Source organism: Brassica oleracea, chromosome C8, assembly GCF_000695525.1.
Source record: "Brassica oleracea var. oleracea cultivar TO1000 chromosome C8, BOL, whole genome shotgun sequence".
NCBI lineage: Eukaryota > Viridiplantae > Streptophyta > Magnoliopsida > Brassicales > Brassicaceae > Brassica > Brassica oleracea.
Window position 1 is genome coordinate 24,007,369 of NC_027755.1, and position 19,123 is coordinate 24,026,491.

A 19,123-nucleotide genomic window follows, 5' to 3' on the forward strand; every position below is an offset into this window, starting at 1 on the left:
TGCTGGTAGTATAGATTGGGAATCCACGTCTGGAGTTTTGTTGCTGCTGGCAGTCTGAAACACAGTTGTACGTGTGTGTTATATTAGATGATGTTATTATGTTAAATATATGCATGAAAGTACCATATTCAGCATAAATTGTTTAGCATCAACATGTTTCTTGAGAAAAAAAAGATGATTATCCCTAAATATTTTTTGGACTGACCGTGGTGATCACCATGACAAACTGGGTTATATCATCTGAGTTCATAAGACCCCTAAAGGGGCCGCATCATCGTCAGTCACACAAAGCAAGTACACGACCACCGTACTGGTGTATGAGATTATATAAGTTTTCTTAAAGCAGGAGCAAATGGATAAAAACATGAGAACTATGTGAAAGCGGGCTTGGGTCAATGAGATTAAAACATACCATAAGCCGAGTCGTTGTTGAGGCGTTTTTGAGGTCAGTGCCTAGCAGAAAACGTTTTTGGCCAACAACATCTGAAAGTTAACAAATGGAATTAAGAATCAGTAGCTAATATGAATGTACGGCGTTGGAGAATTTTGACTGTGATATATAAAACTATACAGGGGGTTCTAATTTTGTGTTTGCAAGAGCCTGGAGATGATCGAACCTCTGTCCATCTTCCAACTTCAAACCTATCATCTACGATCGCTGCCGTCCGTAAAGATTGTCGGTAAGAAGAGTTAAATACGTAGACCAATAGTTTTAGTTTTTATGAAATATGGAAGGAAGAAATCATTCATGTTAGAGTGAAGATGACGATACCTTTTCTTTTAGCAAAAGGAGGGTGATTCCCATAAATTCACCATTTTTATTGATGTTACGGGGATCCCAGTAGCTGAGGAGATGGCCAACAACAAACTTGAGAAGACCGACAAAGGCGGAGAGCGTTGAAGGTGGTGGGGAGGACGTCAATAGCATCAGAGACAAACATGCTCAATAATTGAAAAAAAAAACAGTGCTCGTAGATATGAGAGGTTGGACTCCTGGATCTAGCATGACCTATATATAGCGAAGCCGTTCGTATCAGTTATGAGACGCTAGCGTTTTTGATGGTGTTGGTAAAGAGGGGGGAGATGAAGAGATAGAGGGAGACTAAGAGTTCCATGGATTTGATTGGAGAAGTTTAGACAATAGCGTCTGTGTATTGGAGGGGATGCGCAGGATTGAGAAAACCATAGGTCTGAGCCGAAGACGAAGAGCTGACGACTTGCGGGCTTTTTAGGACCAGTTTTATGGTTTATTAAGATATGTTTAGGCTTTAATCAAATGTATAAACTGATATAATAAATGGGCTAGCTAGTTTAAAAAAATAAGCCCACAAATCAATCAACAAATAATAGAGAACAAGATTTATAAATCATTTTATTTATTTGTGGGACATTATTAAACCGACCTTAAAAAATATATATTACTTTCGACGATCAATGTACAAAGTATTCTTTAGTTTAGTGGTATAAATGTTGGTGTTTATATGTCAATAATTCGGGTTCGAACCATGGAATTGACATTTTTTTACTTTTTTTAAAGGTGAGGACTACAAAATGCTGATGTGGCGCGCTAGAAACCTTGAAACTGGTTCATTATAATGTTGATTTTGTTACAGACGAAACTGGCACGTGCGTGTTTATGTGTTAAAGTATAAACCCAAAATCTGGTGTTGTGGGGATGCATTTGATACAGAAAGAAGAGAAACATCATCGTCACCATATCATATGATGTAGCAAAGTGTTAATTGGTTGTTGAGTTGATATTCTCTTTTGTTGGAAGTGGTCCTTAGTTTTGTGTCTGTGGTCCAACAAACGTTCACAAACTTTGTCTTTAATTCTGTTTCCTAATCTTAAAATGTCACTAAAGTTAACTTATTAAGGTTTCGATCCACCAGAAACCGGAAAAGTTGTCTCTGAATCATTCGCTCACGTTACTTATTTCATTGTGGTCCTTCGATTCATGTTTTTTTCCCTCTGTATACTTGCTCTTACCAAAGTAAACAAAGATAAAAGAAACAAGAGAAGGATAGAAGAGAACCATATTTCGTGTGGGCCTGAGCCGGTTCAGAGCTTCAACTCGATGATTTCATAATTGAATATATCCTGTAATATTAATAAGAAATTGAACATATACTAATAAAATACAAAGAACAAAGGAAAACTGTGTACCGGTTATGATTCCAATAGAAGATTAATTATATTAGTTTGGATAACGATTTTGCAATACAAAATAAACTAAAACTAGAGCTAGCTTTTTTGTTTCTACACAATTTTTTTTTTTATATATACTCAAACTAATTAAGTTTCTATGGTTAATATAAAGCCATGATCATGTTCTTCATGGAAAAAATCCTTGTTCGGAACTACGATAGACGCTAGTCGGACGACAATTCCGGACCTAACGAATTATCAAAAAATCGCGGATTAAGTGGAGTATATACGCGGGAACTAGTTAAATATTATTTTATTTTATTATAATATTTAAATTAAATATAAAATATAAATATATTAGAATTTAATTGTTTTGTATGTTATTATTGAAGTTTATTATTGATTTTTTTAAAAAGTTAATTGTTAGCAATACAATTAAAAGAAAAATTAATTTAGACTATTTTTTGAATTTTTATCGTATGCATAATTAAACAAAGAATTCATTGTTTCCTAGTGGCCAAGGCATTTGCGCTGACTCTCAATAACATGGATTCGACGCCTCCTATCTACATATTAATTATTTCGCATTATTACTATTAAGATGGACAAAAGTTCTACATCGCTTACGTACGAAAAGAGATGCCAAATCTCACTCTATATATAGAGTATAAATGTGTAGGAAATGGTAATGTAACTGGGTTTCATGATTTCTGAAAGCCTAATAAATACTTTCATAATTTGAAATTTAGGCCTATTTAATATTAGTTGTGCCGATTAGTTGGTCAAATGGACCGATTAGTTGGTCAGATGGGCCGACTAATTGGTTAAATGGGTCGAGTAATTGATTCTTTATTTTGTTGGCCGATTATGCTAAAATCGCTGCGGCTGATGTCCATATTGCGATTAGTCAGCCGCGTTTTCGAACAGGAGAAAATGTATAATATTTTATTTCTAGCATTTTTTCTACTCTATATTCTATTTTAAGTTTTTTTTTAAATATGTTCTATTGGCTTATTAAGTCAGTTCCAATAATAACACATTTAATGCTACAAAATAAATAGTATTTTGTTAAATAAATCATTTGTATAAGTTTTCGCAAAAAAAATTATTTGATTTATGTTTTTTTTTTGACAACTTGATTTATGTTTTACTTAGACTTTTGTGTGTTGTCAATATCTCCTTTTAAACGCGCCTAACTGTTATCGTGCTTTATGAGCTTCCCGCCCCAGGTACGCAAAGTCAAATATTATTTCATATTTTTGGAATAAAAGTTACGTTTTTCTCATAGTTCATCATTTGTTTAACAAAAAGGTCGCGTAGATGTATAGTTTACATACAAATAAACATAGTAAATAAGTCAAACTCAAAACTAAATCAGTTCCTGCCACGTTAAACATAGTTGATTTGTAGTTTATTTTATGTAGATGCATTAATGGAAACTAATTAAATAGTCAAATATCTTTCCAAATGTAACCTATTACTAGCGTCTCTTTGGTCTCACAAACCGGCGACTGAGTGCTCTATTTTTTTTTTTGACTTGTCAAGCAAATTTACAATTAATATACAGTAAGAACCTTATAAATTAATAATATTGCGATTTTATATTTTATTAATTTATAGAGTTATCAGTTTACAAATTTTTTTGTTTTAGATTTTTCTATATATGATATATTTCTTTTCTAAAATAAAAAAATATTTGATTTTAATGTATATAAATTATTTAAAATTTTGAATTTTGACATTTATATTAGTTTTATCATATTATTTAGTATATATAAAAATATGTCTCACAGAATTTAAATGTAGTTTTAGATAAAATTTTACTAAATCTCATCAAAAAAATATTAAATGTTAAGAAATATAAAATAAGTCAATTTTGAATGTGAAACAAATAATATAATAGTTTTTTGTACTTATATAAATGGTATGTACATATAAATTAATAATTTATATAAATTATTAATTTGTAATTTTAATGAGACCATATTTTTATGTAAAATATTCTACAAAATATTATCCTATTACTTTATCGATTTGTTTATATTTTGAATCAATCCAATTTGGAACCATAAAAATCTATTAAATTATAATGTTTATTAATTTATCCAGTATTGATTTATAGTGTTTCTAATGTATATACAATGACTCTAAATAAGTAAATAGCGGACAAAAAATGAATAAAATAATCAATTCCTTTTCATTTTCTAAAATTATATTATTTATATTTATAAAAAATAACACATAATTCATATTCATTCATGTATTTTAAAAGAATTATAAAACAAAAATATTCTCTATCAAATTAGAAAAAGTAACATATATTTCTCTTCATTTTTATCCTCTTGTTCTTTTCTCTTCTTTTTTTTTTCCTTTTTATTCTTATTTTTTAATCGTCACCTCACCACCCGTTAGAGCCAGTATATATATATATATTTTTTTTTTTTGTCAACGAGCCAGTATATACATAATCATTTGATTGGATACCTTGTGTAAGGTTGACAAAAAAAAGGATACCTTGTGTAAATAATATTTTTCAGATTCTTTTTGGTGTTTAAGAGTGCCAAAGATGGATGGGCTGGAAAGGGTCCATATAATTACAATACTTAGATCGTGATTAATCCGGGGTTCTTAGAATGAGGTTTTTAACGGAAGTTAAAAAACTGTTTCTTAACTTTTAATTAAAAGGCTAAGAATCGGTCCTTAAAATCCTTATTTAAGAACCGGTTCTTAGCTTTTTTAGTTAAAAGTTAAAAAACAGTTTTTTAACTTCCGCTAAAAGCCTCATCCTAAAAACCCCGGGTTAATCATGCTATTAGTTCTTTACTTCTTTTTGGTCATTTATTTATTAACCAACTTTGTTACCAAAGCGATGGCTTAAAAGCAGAAAATATTCCATTTTCCATTTTCGACAAAGATATCATTCTTTTTCTTATCTGAAGGAAAATGCGTTTTATTTGAAGACTAAATTCAAGAAAAAGTGTAGTTTCAAAACATCCCAGTGAACATGACCCTCTTTTCTAGAAACAAGAATCAGTTAATTAACTTTAGAGGAACCGAGGAGGACTTATAATGATTTCGTATCTAATTTAAATTGGATTATGTGTATCTTTGGCTCACTCACTCTCCAGTCTCCAGTGTTGAGTCTTATAAATGATCAATCTAGTAACCAGATAAACATGTACGCATCTTAGTTTATTCATTATTTTGCGAAGTACACAATTCTACTTTTGATACTTCCACGTTTCCACGGGTTGGTTTTTTATAAGTTTTATTATTTACATTAAAACTATTTATATTTAAATATTATAAATCATTGAAACTTTATTTTATATTAAAAATAATAAATATAATCTGTTTTTATTGTAAGATCATATGGTAAATTTTTTTTGGATGAAATTTCAAAATTATTGAACTATTAAAAAAATGTTATATACAAAATAGACCTTTTTAAGAACTGATTTTTTTTTCTATAGATATAAAAACTACTCATAAGTTGTTACTTCAAAACATCTTCTTAATAACCCTTTCAACTTATGATTTTGCTTGTGCTGGAGTGAACTAATCATGTTCTTCATTGCTTTGTTTATTAGCCCTTGCATGTTGTTTGTAAAAGTTCTCGGCTTCTTCTTTATTAGCCCTCGCATATTGTAAATTTTATTTTGTTGGTTTGAGTTGACCAATAACAATATTTTTGTTAGAGAACACAAAATTCTCTTTTTTTATCGAGAAGCAAAATTCTTTTTTTTTTCTCGAGTTTTTAAAGGACGGTATTACAAGAATGCTTCTCCCCTGGATCCGATTCGCTCATATTCCCCGTCATATGGCTGGAGGAGTATTACTTCTGCTATATCTCTTGTTTGTAAAGGACTAACTAAAAGGATTGGAACATGATCATCTATTTCAGTATGGAATGATCTCTGGCTCTCATCCACTCGCCCGAGACCAGCTAACAAAAACCTTCATATTAGTTACCCGGAACTCACAGTGGATTCTCTCATTAATCCGGAATCCCGAACATGAAATTTACAGGCAATTAGGGACTTGGTAGATCCTCACGATGCAAAAATAATCGAAAGTATACCATTGAGTAGAAATCGGATGGAGGATAGGAATGGATGAAATTTCACCAAGAATGGGAAATACATGGTACAATTAGGGTACCAAGTGGAAAGGATTTATTCTGACAAGGAAAAACCACCAAAATTTTATGGTTCCAATGTTGATATACTCAAAGCTTTTTGCTGGAAAGTGAGGTGTGCTCCAAAGTTAAAGCATTTTTTTGGCAGTTGATATCAGGTTGTATAGCGGTAACGAAAAATCTAAAAGCAAAAGGAATACAAGGAGATACTTGATGTGCACGGTGTGGCGATTTAGAGAAATCAATAAACCATGTGTTTTTTGAATGTCCCCCAGCTCGTCAAGTCTGGGCACTATCTAAAATCCCATCAAACCTGAAATTTCTCCCTATTGGCTCTCTTTTTGCTAATATGGACCATATATTTTGGAGAGTTAATCCAAAGATGGAGGATCATCAGTTTGCATGGATATTATGGTACATTTGGAAGGGTCGAAACAATAAAGTATTTAGTAATCTTGATATTGATCCCAGGGAAACACTTCGACTAGCAGAAGTAGAATCAAAAACTTGGGCAGAGGCACAGGTTAGTAACAACATGTGTGCACAGAAAGTACAAGTCATGCCTAACTTAGGAACCACAGGAAGATGGTGCTTCACAGATGGTTCATGGAAAGATAATGATCTATTTTCAGGGAAAGGTTGGCTCAGTACATTACCAGGGTATGATGGTTTACTAGGGGCAAGGAATGTAATGGCATGTCTTTCACCGCTTCATTCGGAGATGGAGGCATTAATTTGGGCAATGGAATGCATGAGAAATTTAAGACAGTTCCAGGTTACGTTTGCAACGGATTGTTCTCAATTGGTGAAGATGGTTTCGGAACCAGAGGAATGACCATCATTTGAAAGCTACCTGGAAGATATTAATCTTTTGAGAAGAAGTTTCGTCAACTCAGATATTGTTCATGTGCCTAGGACGGAGAACACAATGGCGGATAGTTTGGCACGTAGTGCTCGGCAACAACCGTCTTTCGTCGTACACATGGATTCAGAGTTACCACCTTGGTTTACAGAGTCTGTATGAGTCTGTGAATGTTTTTTGCTTTCAAAAAAAAAAAATTAAATAAAAAAATTAAGGAAAATAAAATAATTTATATATTTTTATTTGATTTCAATTTCAATTTCATATAGTTGAAAAAATATAAAGTAAAAATAGCTACTTTTTCCTAAGAGTATCAGATTTTTCAATAACTAATTTATATAGTTGAAAAAAATATAAAGTAATAATTTCATATTATTACAATAACTAATTTTTTCACAATAGTAAATTAATTCACCAACTCCAAGCCAAATCATTGAAAATCAAATATAATGTGATAAAATTATAAAATTTAATTTTAAAAATAATAGACAAATAGTTTCAACAATGTCATAAATAATAATTAGTACATATGTTGTAACAACAAACGATGTTTTATAATATATGTTTTTTCTGTTTATATTAGATTTTAAATTTATAAAAGGATAAGTTTATTATTTTAGTTAAAAATGACTTCTGTAATATTTAAAAATTACTTATGTAAAATATTTAGTATACATTAATAAATAAAATTTATTATAATGTGTTGAATATGTATTTAGTAAAATCTTTATCTAATTCAGAAACTCTTTAATCTTGCAACTTACGCTTTAATCTTGTTTATTTAAATTGTTGTAGAAGGTAATGAGATTGTTTACTTGAGGATTAGTGATAAATATTTGTATTGCAAAGATAATTGTGTTGTAAAGGATAATGGTCCACTCATCAATATATCATTGCCTAAATTTTAAAATCTTCTACTCCCTCTGTTTCATATTACGTGTTATTTTAACATTTTTTTCTTGTTACAAAAAGAGTGCCGTTTTAAAATTTCAATGCAACTTTCAGCTCAGTCTTAATTAAAAAAGCATTGATTTTATAAATAATTTCATTTATCTAAAATACTATTGGTTGAATATTTGTAATTAATAAGAACTTAAATGCATTTCAATCATATTCTTAATCTGTTTGAAAAGTGTCAAAGTGACATTCTTTAAGAAATGGATGGAGTATGTTTTTATTTGGAGGCTTAACATTTTTATTATTATGTTTTGGTTGTACCTGAAAGAGTGTATTGACAATGATCTTCAACACTAAGCTGATAAGGCAAACTTAAACCCAGTTTTGGTGTTATATTATTCTGGTTTCATGTAGTAACTCTGAGTCTCTTACTTTGTTGTGTTCTTAAAGAATGTACATAATCAATTGATTCAGATTCAACTGCTTTTCACAATAGCTACCTTTGTTGCTGTCATTTTTTTGGCCGCGAATTTTCGGAATATATCTCCTTGATTTTTTTTTAGAGATGAGGCGATGTTCCAATGGTGGCATTCGTATAATAGGTTTATTTTTCTTATTACAAGAGAATTTTTACCTTTGGTATAATGGAGAGTAAGGTTAATTTCTTAAGTCAATTCTCAAAGATAAACAAATTTGAACGTGAAAATGTTTTTTTTTATTTAATAATAATCTGTTCTGTTCAGATTTAGATGCACCATAAGAGCAAACAAACATTAAGAAATGGCCAGGGAAACACTTTTTGGAATGAGTAAAATCGATAATGGTGATGTGTGAGATGGTTAGGCTGTAAGATATCTGTACGGTGCAGGTCTTCATCGATTCCAGAAGACTTATTTATAGGTCGATCTTGTATATGTTATAGAAAACGTTCGTGAACCTGAATAAATAAGGCGGAATGGGAGGAGAGGTGAGGTGGAGTTTAATGACTGAATTAAAGCAGGTGTTTAAGAAAAAGAGAAAAAGTTACAGAAAATCTAATCAGAGACCATGGCAAACGATAGGGTTAAGGGGTCGAAGAGGAAGGGGAAGACAAAACTGATCTAACCTTGGCAAAGCAGACCACAGTTACGAAAGTAAAAAGGACACAAAAATAACTAAAGCCTATCAATGTTTTGCGCTAAACGAACATATTTAGAAAGAATAAAAAGTTGTTTCTCTGCTCGATATGTGTCGAAAAAATGAGATATGAGGGGTGATGTGGTGCATTATGGAGCCTTTCTCTTCTACTTTGTTAGTATATAGATAGGTAGAGAGATGTGGAAATAATGGGGGTGATTTGTTACGCTTTATCTCCATACTTTAGCTTTATTTATTTTTAAATCACTAAATTTTACAAATCATGTTGTCTCTTTACTTTTAAAAATTAAAGTCTACATCAAGTTTTTATTTAGTTTTACCAATCATGTTTTATCTTTATTTTTAAAGGTACAACAAAAAAATAAAGCAAAACTTTTTCTTATGTATTTTAGGCGCTTTACTTTTAAAAATTAAAGTCTACATCAAGTTTTTATTTAGTTTTACCAATCATGCTTTACCTTTATTTTTAAAGCTACAACAAAAAAAATAAAGCAAAACTTTTTCTTATGTATTTTAGGCAAAAACCCTACATCTTTTTTTTATAGGCCGTAGAATCTGTAAATGAAAAAAATATCTATAATATCAAATAAATTATATAATCATAGTAAAAACTTTTATAAATATTTTAATTTTGAATTTGAGTGTTTTTAAATTATTAAGATATTTAAATAATATAAATATTATTTACATATCACATTTTAAATTACAATAAATTTTGATAATTTATTAAAAAATATTAATATAAATTATTTTAATTGATATAAGATCATAATTTTATATATACAACACATATTTCATATATTTTAATTTAAAATATCTACAGCCTACAGCTTACAGTTACAACAAATTTAACTACAACAAAAGTCTCCGCAGAAAAAGTCTACAGCAACAACTTTACAGCTACAACCGATTTATCTACAGCTAATCATCTACAGCTAAATTTTTAAAGCCAGAGTCGAACCAATGATCACCAATATTTCAGTTGTTCAAACGACATCGTTTGTTAGTTGTTACGGGCTTATAACTTAATATGGGCCTAAAGGCCATTAGTCTAAAGAAGTGTAAATCCTTGATATCGTAAGTTCGTAACCCTAAACTCTTCTCTTGGTATCAAAGCTATTGCTTAACTCTTCTCCGTCGTTCTCCGAGCAAAAAGAGAAGAACATGCAGATCTTTGTGAAAACCCTAACGGGGAAGACGATAATCCTGAAGGTTGAATCATCAAACAATAAGCGTTATAAGATCAAGCACAGGCACAAGGAGGTGAAGCTCGCGGTTTTGCAGTTTTACAAGGTCGTTGGAACAGGGAAGGTTCAGAGGCTGAGGAAAGAGTGTCTTTCGGTAAGTTGTGGTACTGGAACTTGTTGGATCAAATTATCAAGCCCATTGGCTTTGATAAGATTAGTGAAAAGAAATGATATAGACTGTGCATTATAAAGCCCAAAATGTCAAGATTCACATTGTGCAAAGTCCCACATCCGGGAACCAAAGCATATGTCTTAAAGATATGAGGGTGTAAACAGCTGCAGAGGAGAGGATGGCTCCTTACGCGCCGCCGCCGTCCGGCCGGCTCGGCTTGCCGTGGTCTTGGGTCTTGGTGGAGAAGAATAATTTTTTTGGACCAAGTTAAGCTTTTTTTCCTTTTAAAATCTCAAAAACAACATGCATTTTATTTTGTAACGACAAGCAGTTTGTCTAAAAAATAAAAAACGACATTTATTTTATCCTCTCGAGATATTTATAATAGAGAGAGAGAGAGCGAGTCTTGGGGAACAAGTTTGTAACTTGAACTTCCCGAGATCGTTGCCAAATCCCCACTAACTAGCGCACGTTATGCAACAGTTACGGGAAGTCGCTCCTCGTCCATCTCTTTAAATACAACTCGTTTCTCTTCTCATTTCTCTAACTTTTCCGTATTCGAAACCATAGCAAAATCCCTTACCGTAAGTCATAATCCCGAGAGTGTTTCGTAGAGTTTATAGTTCGATAGGGCGATCACGAGTGAGGCGTGATTCGTCTGCCATGGTTGTATCCTGGGACTTTATATTTGTACAGTCCCGTCACACTAACGGAGCAAATATTTTGAGTTAAGGAAAGAGATCATATCTCGACTCCTTGTCTCATTGCGAATAAGATTTCTTATCGTTCTTGTATTCGTTTTTTACATTCGACTAAATTCCTTAACATCGCTTTTATTTTATCATTTATGTCAGTCCGGTTTACCGGCTTTTACAATCTTAACTCAAAATCGCTATACGTTTAAAGCTCTAATCGGGTTGAAAAAAACGATTAATAAAAATGGATTTTGGAACCGTGTTTGCGATTTGCTTTCTAGCACTTCCGCGAAACCTTTGTTCTTGTTTCATAACGATGTTTGCGATTTGCTATATGCTTATCCGCAAAAAGTTTCTGCGATATTTTGTAAACGAGTTTGCGATTTGCTTTATAGCCCTTCCGCGAAACGTTTCCTATGCATTTCATAATGATTTGCGGATTGCTTTCTAGCATTATCGCTAAACGTTTTTTGATATACGATTCTTATAACAAAGTATACAAATCGTTTCCATAACCGCTTCCTTAAGCAAATTTATGAAACATTCTAAGTCTATACAAAACGGTTTCTGCGAACGCTTCTCAAAGCGAGTTTGCAAAACGTTTTTTCCAGACTAATATCGATATGATTTGGTTCAAACACCAAAAATGACCATCGATTTTAAACTATTATTTTTCTTCAAAATAATATGTTATTTTTTGAATGGAGTACTGATTCGCCTTCATGGTTTTCTCTACAGGAAAAACAATGACGAACGATAACAACACCCCCATTGACACCACAAATGTCAATCAGACTCCACTCAACGTTGCAGTAACTGATGCAACCGTGACAAACGTTTGGAAATGTCACAGCGTCAACAACAAGCACTATCCTCCCTGCGGGAAATGCTGCTGATGAAACCACTCGCCGTAGCCTTTTTGGTGCTGGTCTTTATCAGACGGGTTCAGTTTAAGCAACTGCAAGTGGTCCGGTGGCAGTTCAAACTCCTCCGGCTGTCCCTAGTGTGTTCACTCAAGGACTGATGCTAGACAAGTTTGATGGCAAAGGCTTCAAAACGTGGCAGAAGAAGATGATGTTTTTCCTGACAACGATGAAGTTGGACAAGTTCATCCAGGAGGACAAGCCCCTTATGCCTTTCGGGATTGATAATGTTCACAGTCTTGCAACTGTTGACATATGGGTGCATTCCGACTTCATCTGCAAAGGTTACATTTTGGGTCGTCTCATTGACCCATTGTACCATATCTACTGTGAGATCCCCACGGCGAAAGAGCTATGGAGATCACTGGACAAGAAGTACAGAGGTGAGGACGCTGGCTGCCAGAAGTATGTGGTCTCAAAATTCCACGACTTCAAAATGGTGGATTCAAAACCCATCATGGATCAGGTGGAAGCGCTTCATTCACAAATCTCAGCTTCATTGAAAAGCTTCCTCTAAGCTATGCAAATTTCAAGAACTACTTGAAGCACAAGAAGAAGAAGATGAGGCTCGAGGAGCTCATCATGAGGCTTCAGATGGAATCCAGAAACCGAACTGCTGACAAGGTCACTGCTAAGGAGCACAGTGTCAACATGGCTGAGCACAAAGGCAAAGGAAAGGCACACGCTAATTCTCCTGCCAAGCCTTCCAAAACTGCTGCAGCCTTGAAGGCTTCTGGAAAAAACTTCAAGAATAAAGGTATTGAGATCAATGCGAATGTGGAGAAGTTCAGGGGGAAATGTCACTACTGCCACAAAGTGGGGCACAAGACTGTTGAGTGTCGCAAAAAGATCAAGGATGAGAAGGCTCAGGCAAATCTCACTGAGGAGGATCTCGTTGCTGTGGTGACTAAAGCCAACATGGTTGAAAGCCAAAACCCCAAGGAATGGTGGTATGACACTGGTGCAACCACCCACATTTGCACCGATAGGACGATGTTCAACACCTATGAGAAAAGCAAGACTCAGGAGAAGCTCAAGGTGGGAAACACTGCAGTCTCCAAGATTGAAGGACGCGGCAATGTGATTTTGAAGATGACATCTGGACGTGAGGTCACTCTGACAAATGTGAAGCATGTGCCTGACATGAGGAAGAACCTGGTTTCGGGAACCTGGCTTAGCAAGAATGGATTCGCCACAAGTTTTGAGGCGGACAAGCTCGTGATTAAGAAGAATGGGATGTATTTGGAAAGAGGGTGTGTTAAGGGTGGACTTGTCAAGTTGAATGTAATGACAGTCCTTCCGAAAGTTGTTGCTCCAAAAGTTTCAATGAATAAGAAAGAGCCCGTTGCTTATTTGGTTGAGTCTTTTAATATATAACATGAAAGATTATGCCATGTAAACTACAAATCTATATAATGATTAATGAATTTAAATCTAATTCCTAAATGCAAAACAAGTAAACAAAAATGTGAAGTATGCGTACAGGCTAAGCTCACAAAAACGCCATCACCTCGTGTTGAAAGAACTAATAAACCTCTAGATTTAATTCACACCGATTTATGTGATTTAAAATACATACAAACTAGAGGTGGGAAAACTACTTTGTGACCTTCATAGATGACTGCACAAAATATTGTTATGTATATTTATTACATAGCAAAGACGAAACCTTAGAAAAATTTAAAGAATTTAAACTCGAGGTCGAAAATCAGCTTAAAACAACTATTAAAGTAGTTAAAAGCGACAGAGTAGGCGAGTCTGATGGTCTATTCAATGCATTCTGTAAAGAACATGGAATAATCCGTCAAACTACAGCTCCTTACTCACGAGAATCTAATGGAGTTGTTGAACGCAAAAATCGAACTCTAAAAGAGATGATGAATGCAATGTTGCAAGAATCTGAGTTACCCCAGAACATGTGGGGGGAAGCGTTGCTTACCACTAATTATATCCTCAACAAAATTCCACACAAAGTAACTGGCAAAACACCATATGAATTATGGATAGGTAATTTACCTTCGTATAAATACCTCAAAGTGTGGGGGTGCTTGGCAAAAGTTGTGGTACCGCCACCAAAAAAAGGTCATTATTAGACCTAAAACAGTGGATTGCATCTTCATCGGATATGCACATAATAGTAATGCTTATCGATTTCTGGTACATAAATCCGAAATATCAGACATTCATGAAAAAACAGTCATGGAATCATGAAATGTATCTTTTTTCGAAAATATTTTTCCATATAAGGAAAAACAAGGTTCAAAACGAACTCGAGAAGAAAGAGACAATGACAAGAACTCAGAAACTGAGACAAACGTCGAGATTTCTATAAATGATATTTCAGAAAATGGAGAAAAAGATGAACCTCGAAGGAGCAAAAGAGCTCGAAAAGAAAAATCTTTTGGAGAAGATTTCCTAATGGCATTTTTAGTAGAAAATGTTCCAAAAACTTTGGCAGAAGCCATGGCTTCACTAGAAGCTCCATTCTGGAACGAAGCTGTCAGGAGTGAATTTGATTCGATCATGCAAAATTATACTTATTACATAACAGATTTACCACCTGGCTGCAAAGCATTAGAGAATAAATGGATAATGACATGAAAACCTGGTGGAAAATACAAGTCTAGGCTTGTAGTTTAAGGATTCCGACAAAAGAAAGGCCTTGACTATTTTGATACATACTCTCCAGTGATGAGAATAACATAAATAAGACTGATGATAGCCATCGCAGCCTTAAGAGACTTAGAAATCCATCAAATGGATGTAAAAACTGCTTTTCTAAATGGAGATTTAGAAGAGGAAATTTACATGAAACAACCTGAAGGTTTTGTCATTCCCGGACAGGAAGGCAAAGTATGTCGACTTGTAAAGTCACTTTATGGGCTTAAACAAGCTCCTAAACAATGGCACGAAAAATTTGACAATACAATGATGTCAAATGGTTTGAAAATAAATGAATGTGACAAATGTATATACTACAAAACTACCAAAAATGCGTATGTTTTACTATGTCTATATGTAGATGATATGCTCATTACTGGAAGCAATAAAGACATTATCAATCAAACAAAGAACATGCTCATAGGGACATTTGAGATGAACGACTTGGGATTAGTAGATATAATTCTCGGGGTTAAAGTCACAAGAAATTAAAACGAAATTATCTTAACCCAATCTCATTATGCTCAAACAATATTAGAGAGATTTAAAAATTACTCTAATACTACGGCAAAAACCCTGTTAGATCCCCAAATGCACTTGACAAAGAATTCAGGTGAAGCGGTTTCACAAAACGAGTATGCACGTGTGATTGGAAGTCTCATGTACTTGACCAATTATACTAGACCGGATCTGGCGTATGCAGTAAACGTACTTAGTCGATATACAAGTAATCCAGGTCATACACACTGGAAAGCTATAACGAGGATACTCAATTACTTGCGCTACACCAAAGATTTTGGGCTTCACTATGGTAAAGACCATCAGTTTTAGAAGGATACAGTGATGCTAACTGGATATCAGATTCTAAAAACTCAAAATCCACGAGTGGATATGTCTTTACACTAGGAGGAGCAACAATATCATGAAAATCTACCAAACAAACAGTGTTAGCCAGATTAACCATGGAATCTGAGTTCATAGCCTTAGACAAAGCAGCAGAAGAAGCTGAATGGCTTAGAAACTTTTTGGAAGATATTCTTATGTGGGAGAAACCAGTGCCAGCTATACACATACATTGTGATAGTCAAACAGCTATAGCTCGGGCTCAGAATAATTTCTACAATGGTAAATCTATTCACATCAGAAGACGACATAAAACCATTAGACAACTTATCTCAACTGGTGTAATCACAATAAACTACATCAAATCGGCTGACAACCTAGCGGATCCATTTACTAAAGGTTTGCCACGAGATATTGTTGCTAAATCATCAAAAGGAATGAGTTTAAACCCTATAACGAATGAAGATGCTTGATTGCAACCCTACCTATCATGACTGGAGATCCCAAGACGTAGGTTCAAAGGGAAAACAAAATCTAACAAAATCTAACGAAAACACTTGAGACAAAGTTGTCTCCAGAACTAAGTTCTACGAGAAAATGAAGTTGCATTATGCTTGTTGTCTCGGTCTACATAAAACACCGTTGGGTTCAAGACATCATGTTTACCTTCTGGTAAAGTAAACCCGACAGATATTAACTATGAGTGGTTCAAGGCTTAAAAATGCCACCAACTCAAACACAGTGAATTTTTCGCAAACACTCTCGATAAGTCTGTCTAGTCTAGTCATGATTAAAATAAGTATAGTTTTTTTAGTGTCTATCGAGTCTGCATTTAGTCTGCATATGTTTAGAGTCATTTCTATTCATGTGGGGGATTGTTGGATCAAATTATCAAGCCCATGGGCTTTGATAAGATTAGTGAAAAGAAATGATATGGGTTGTGCATTATAAAGCCCAGAATGTCAAGATTGACATTGTGCAAAGTCCCACATCGGGGAACCAAAGCACATGAGAGGAGTATATATATGTCTTAAGGATATGAGGGTGTAAACAGCTGCAGAAGAGAGGATGGCTCCCTACGCGCCGCCGCCGCCGTCCGGCTCGGCTCGGCTCGGCGTGGGCTTGGGCTTGGGCTTGGGCTTGGGCTTGGGCTTGGGTCTTGGGTCTTGGGTCTTGGGTCTTGGGTCTTGGGTCTTGGGTCTTGGGTCTTGGGTCTTGGGTCTTGGGTCTTGGGTCTTGGGTCTTGGGTCTTGGGTCTTGGGTCTTGGGTCTTGGGTCTTGGGTCTTGGGTCTTGGGTCTTTGGTCTTTGGTCTTGGGTCTTGGTGGAGGACCTTTGGCCCAATAATAATATTATTTTTGGACCAAGTTAAGCTCAACATTTTGCCTTTTAAAATCTCAAAAATAACATGCTTTTTATTTTGAAACGACAAGCAGTTTGTCTAAACAATAAAAACGTCATGTAGTTTATCCTCTCGAGATATTTATAAGAGAGAGAGAGAGAGAGAGCGAGTCTTGGGGAATAAGTTTGTAACTTGAACTTCCCGAGATCGTTGCCAAATCCCCTCTAACTAGCGCACGTTATGCAACAGTTACGGGAAGTCGCTCCTCGTCCATCTCTTTAAATACAACTCGTCTCTCTTCTCATTTCTCTAACTTTTCCGTATTCGAAACCACAGTAAAATCCCTTACCGTAAGTCATAATCCTGAGAGTGTTTCGTAGAGTTTATAGTTCGATAGGGCGATCACGAGTGAGGCGTGATTCGTCTGCCATGGTTGTATCATGGGACTCTATATTCGTGCAGTCCCGTCTCACTAACGGAACGAATATTTTGAGTTAAGGAAAAAGATCATATCTCGACTCCATGTCTCATTGCGAATACGATTTCTTATCGTTCTTGTATTCATTTTTTACATTCGTCTAAATTTCTTAACATCGCTTTTATTTTATCGTTTATGTCAGTCCGGTTTACTGGCTTTTACAGAACTTTCATGGCTAGTCATTTCGATAGGCATTACTGTGGGAAGTGTGGAACCACTTATGTCTTCAAGTAAGAGTGATGCTTCTCATTTAACATGATTACCAAAAAAGAAAGAAAAAAGAGTGATGCTTATCATTAGTATTACTACTCCATCCGTTTCAAATTACTTGTTGTTTTAGATTTTGGCACACATATTAAGAAAATATTTAATTTTGTTTATCAACTAGATAAAACATCATTACCAATATACCTAACTACGTTTCAACCATTTAAAAATAGATAAAAATATAAAATCAATAAATTTTGCATTGAAATTATAAAACAACACTTATTTTGAAACAAAAATTTTACCATATAACGACAAGTAATCTGAAACGAAGGGAGTATGATTTTGCCTCTTTATTTGTGTTATTTTTAATTGTTTTGAAACTGAAACCTATAATGGCCAATTTTTATTCAGATTTTTTTTTTTTTGATACGGCTTTAACCTTTTTACCAGATTTTTTGTGGTTAATTCAGTAGTTGCATTATGTCTTTATAGTATCTCTAGTGAGTAGCGATAGTTTGTCCTTTTGGAGGCAAAGTTCAGTATGTTGTATTGATATAATTGAGCTAATTTGCTCAAAACCCATAAAAAACTATGAAATTAGGTAAATGCCAATAACAGTATAAGTTAGGTTTCATTATAGATAAGATAGTTGCGAAATGACGACTTCAGCCCTTCACCGTAGACTGTTCGACTTTCAACTCAATTCCTTTGTATGATATTAGCTGACATATAGATTCTGTAAAATATCAAAAAGATTTGAAAAAATACGTGAAAGATTTTGTTAGATCTCTGGAAAGAGAGAGAGAGAGAATGTAAAAAAAGGGAGCTTTTTTTATTTCTTCTCCACCATCTTTTCTTTTCCTACAAAGATTTTGTCCAAGATAGTGAAGGAATACTTTGCGACTGACATAGACATGGCAATGACGAGTTGTCACAACGATCTCGTAGCTTCCTAGCGTGAATCGAGGATTAAGTCTTTCAAAGGATTGGTCTTTGAAGATAGAGTTGGAGCAAATTTTTGGCACAGAAGAAGCAAAGACATGCGCAGACGTCAAAGCTGCCACACATGTTTATCAGCGGGAGGTGGTACATCGGAGGGTTCAGAATATTCACTATTTTAAACTTCATGGGAAGATCTGTCTTCTTTCCTCCATTAATGATATTAAGCTACCAATGATGTTTTCCATCTTGTTGTTGCAGATTTATTTCTATTACGACGAATTTACAACGAATACCGCCCTCGTAAAAAATATGTTTTCTTGTAGTTCTAGTACTTATTCAATGATTTGAATTGTTTGTTTTAATGGTTGTTACAATTCGAGATCTGTTTGGATTATGTATTGTGAAAATATTTACAGGAATGGCTATAGCAAAGAGTAGACAACTAATTTTATATTTAAATTGATAACACGTTATTTACTTGTTTTTATA

The 19,123-nt window shown here is 34.1% G+C and overlaps 1 protein-coding gene across 1 annotated transcript; it reads left to right on the plus strand.

Moving 5' to 3' along the window:
• The first annotated feature begins 10,346 nt into the window (after positions 1-10,346).
• On the plus strand, positions 10,347-17,716 carry LOC106310759 (ubiquitin-40S ribosomal protein S27a-1-like). Its single transcript, XM_013747978.1, has 2 exons — positions 10,347-10,545; positions 17,625-17,716. Exons 1-2 carry the CDS (start codon positions 10,347-10,349, stop codon positions 17,714-17,716), a joined length of 291 nt encoding a protein of 96 aa, XP_013603432.1.
• Positions 17,717-19,123: the final 1,407 nt, after the last annotated feature.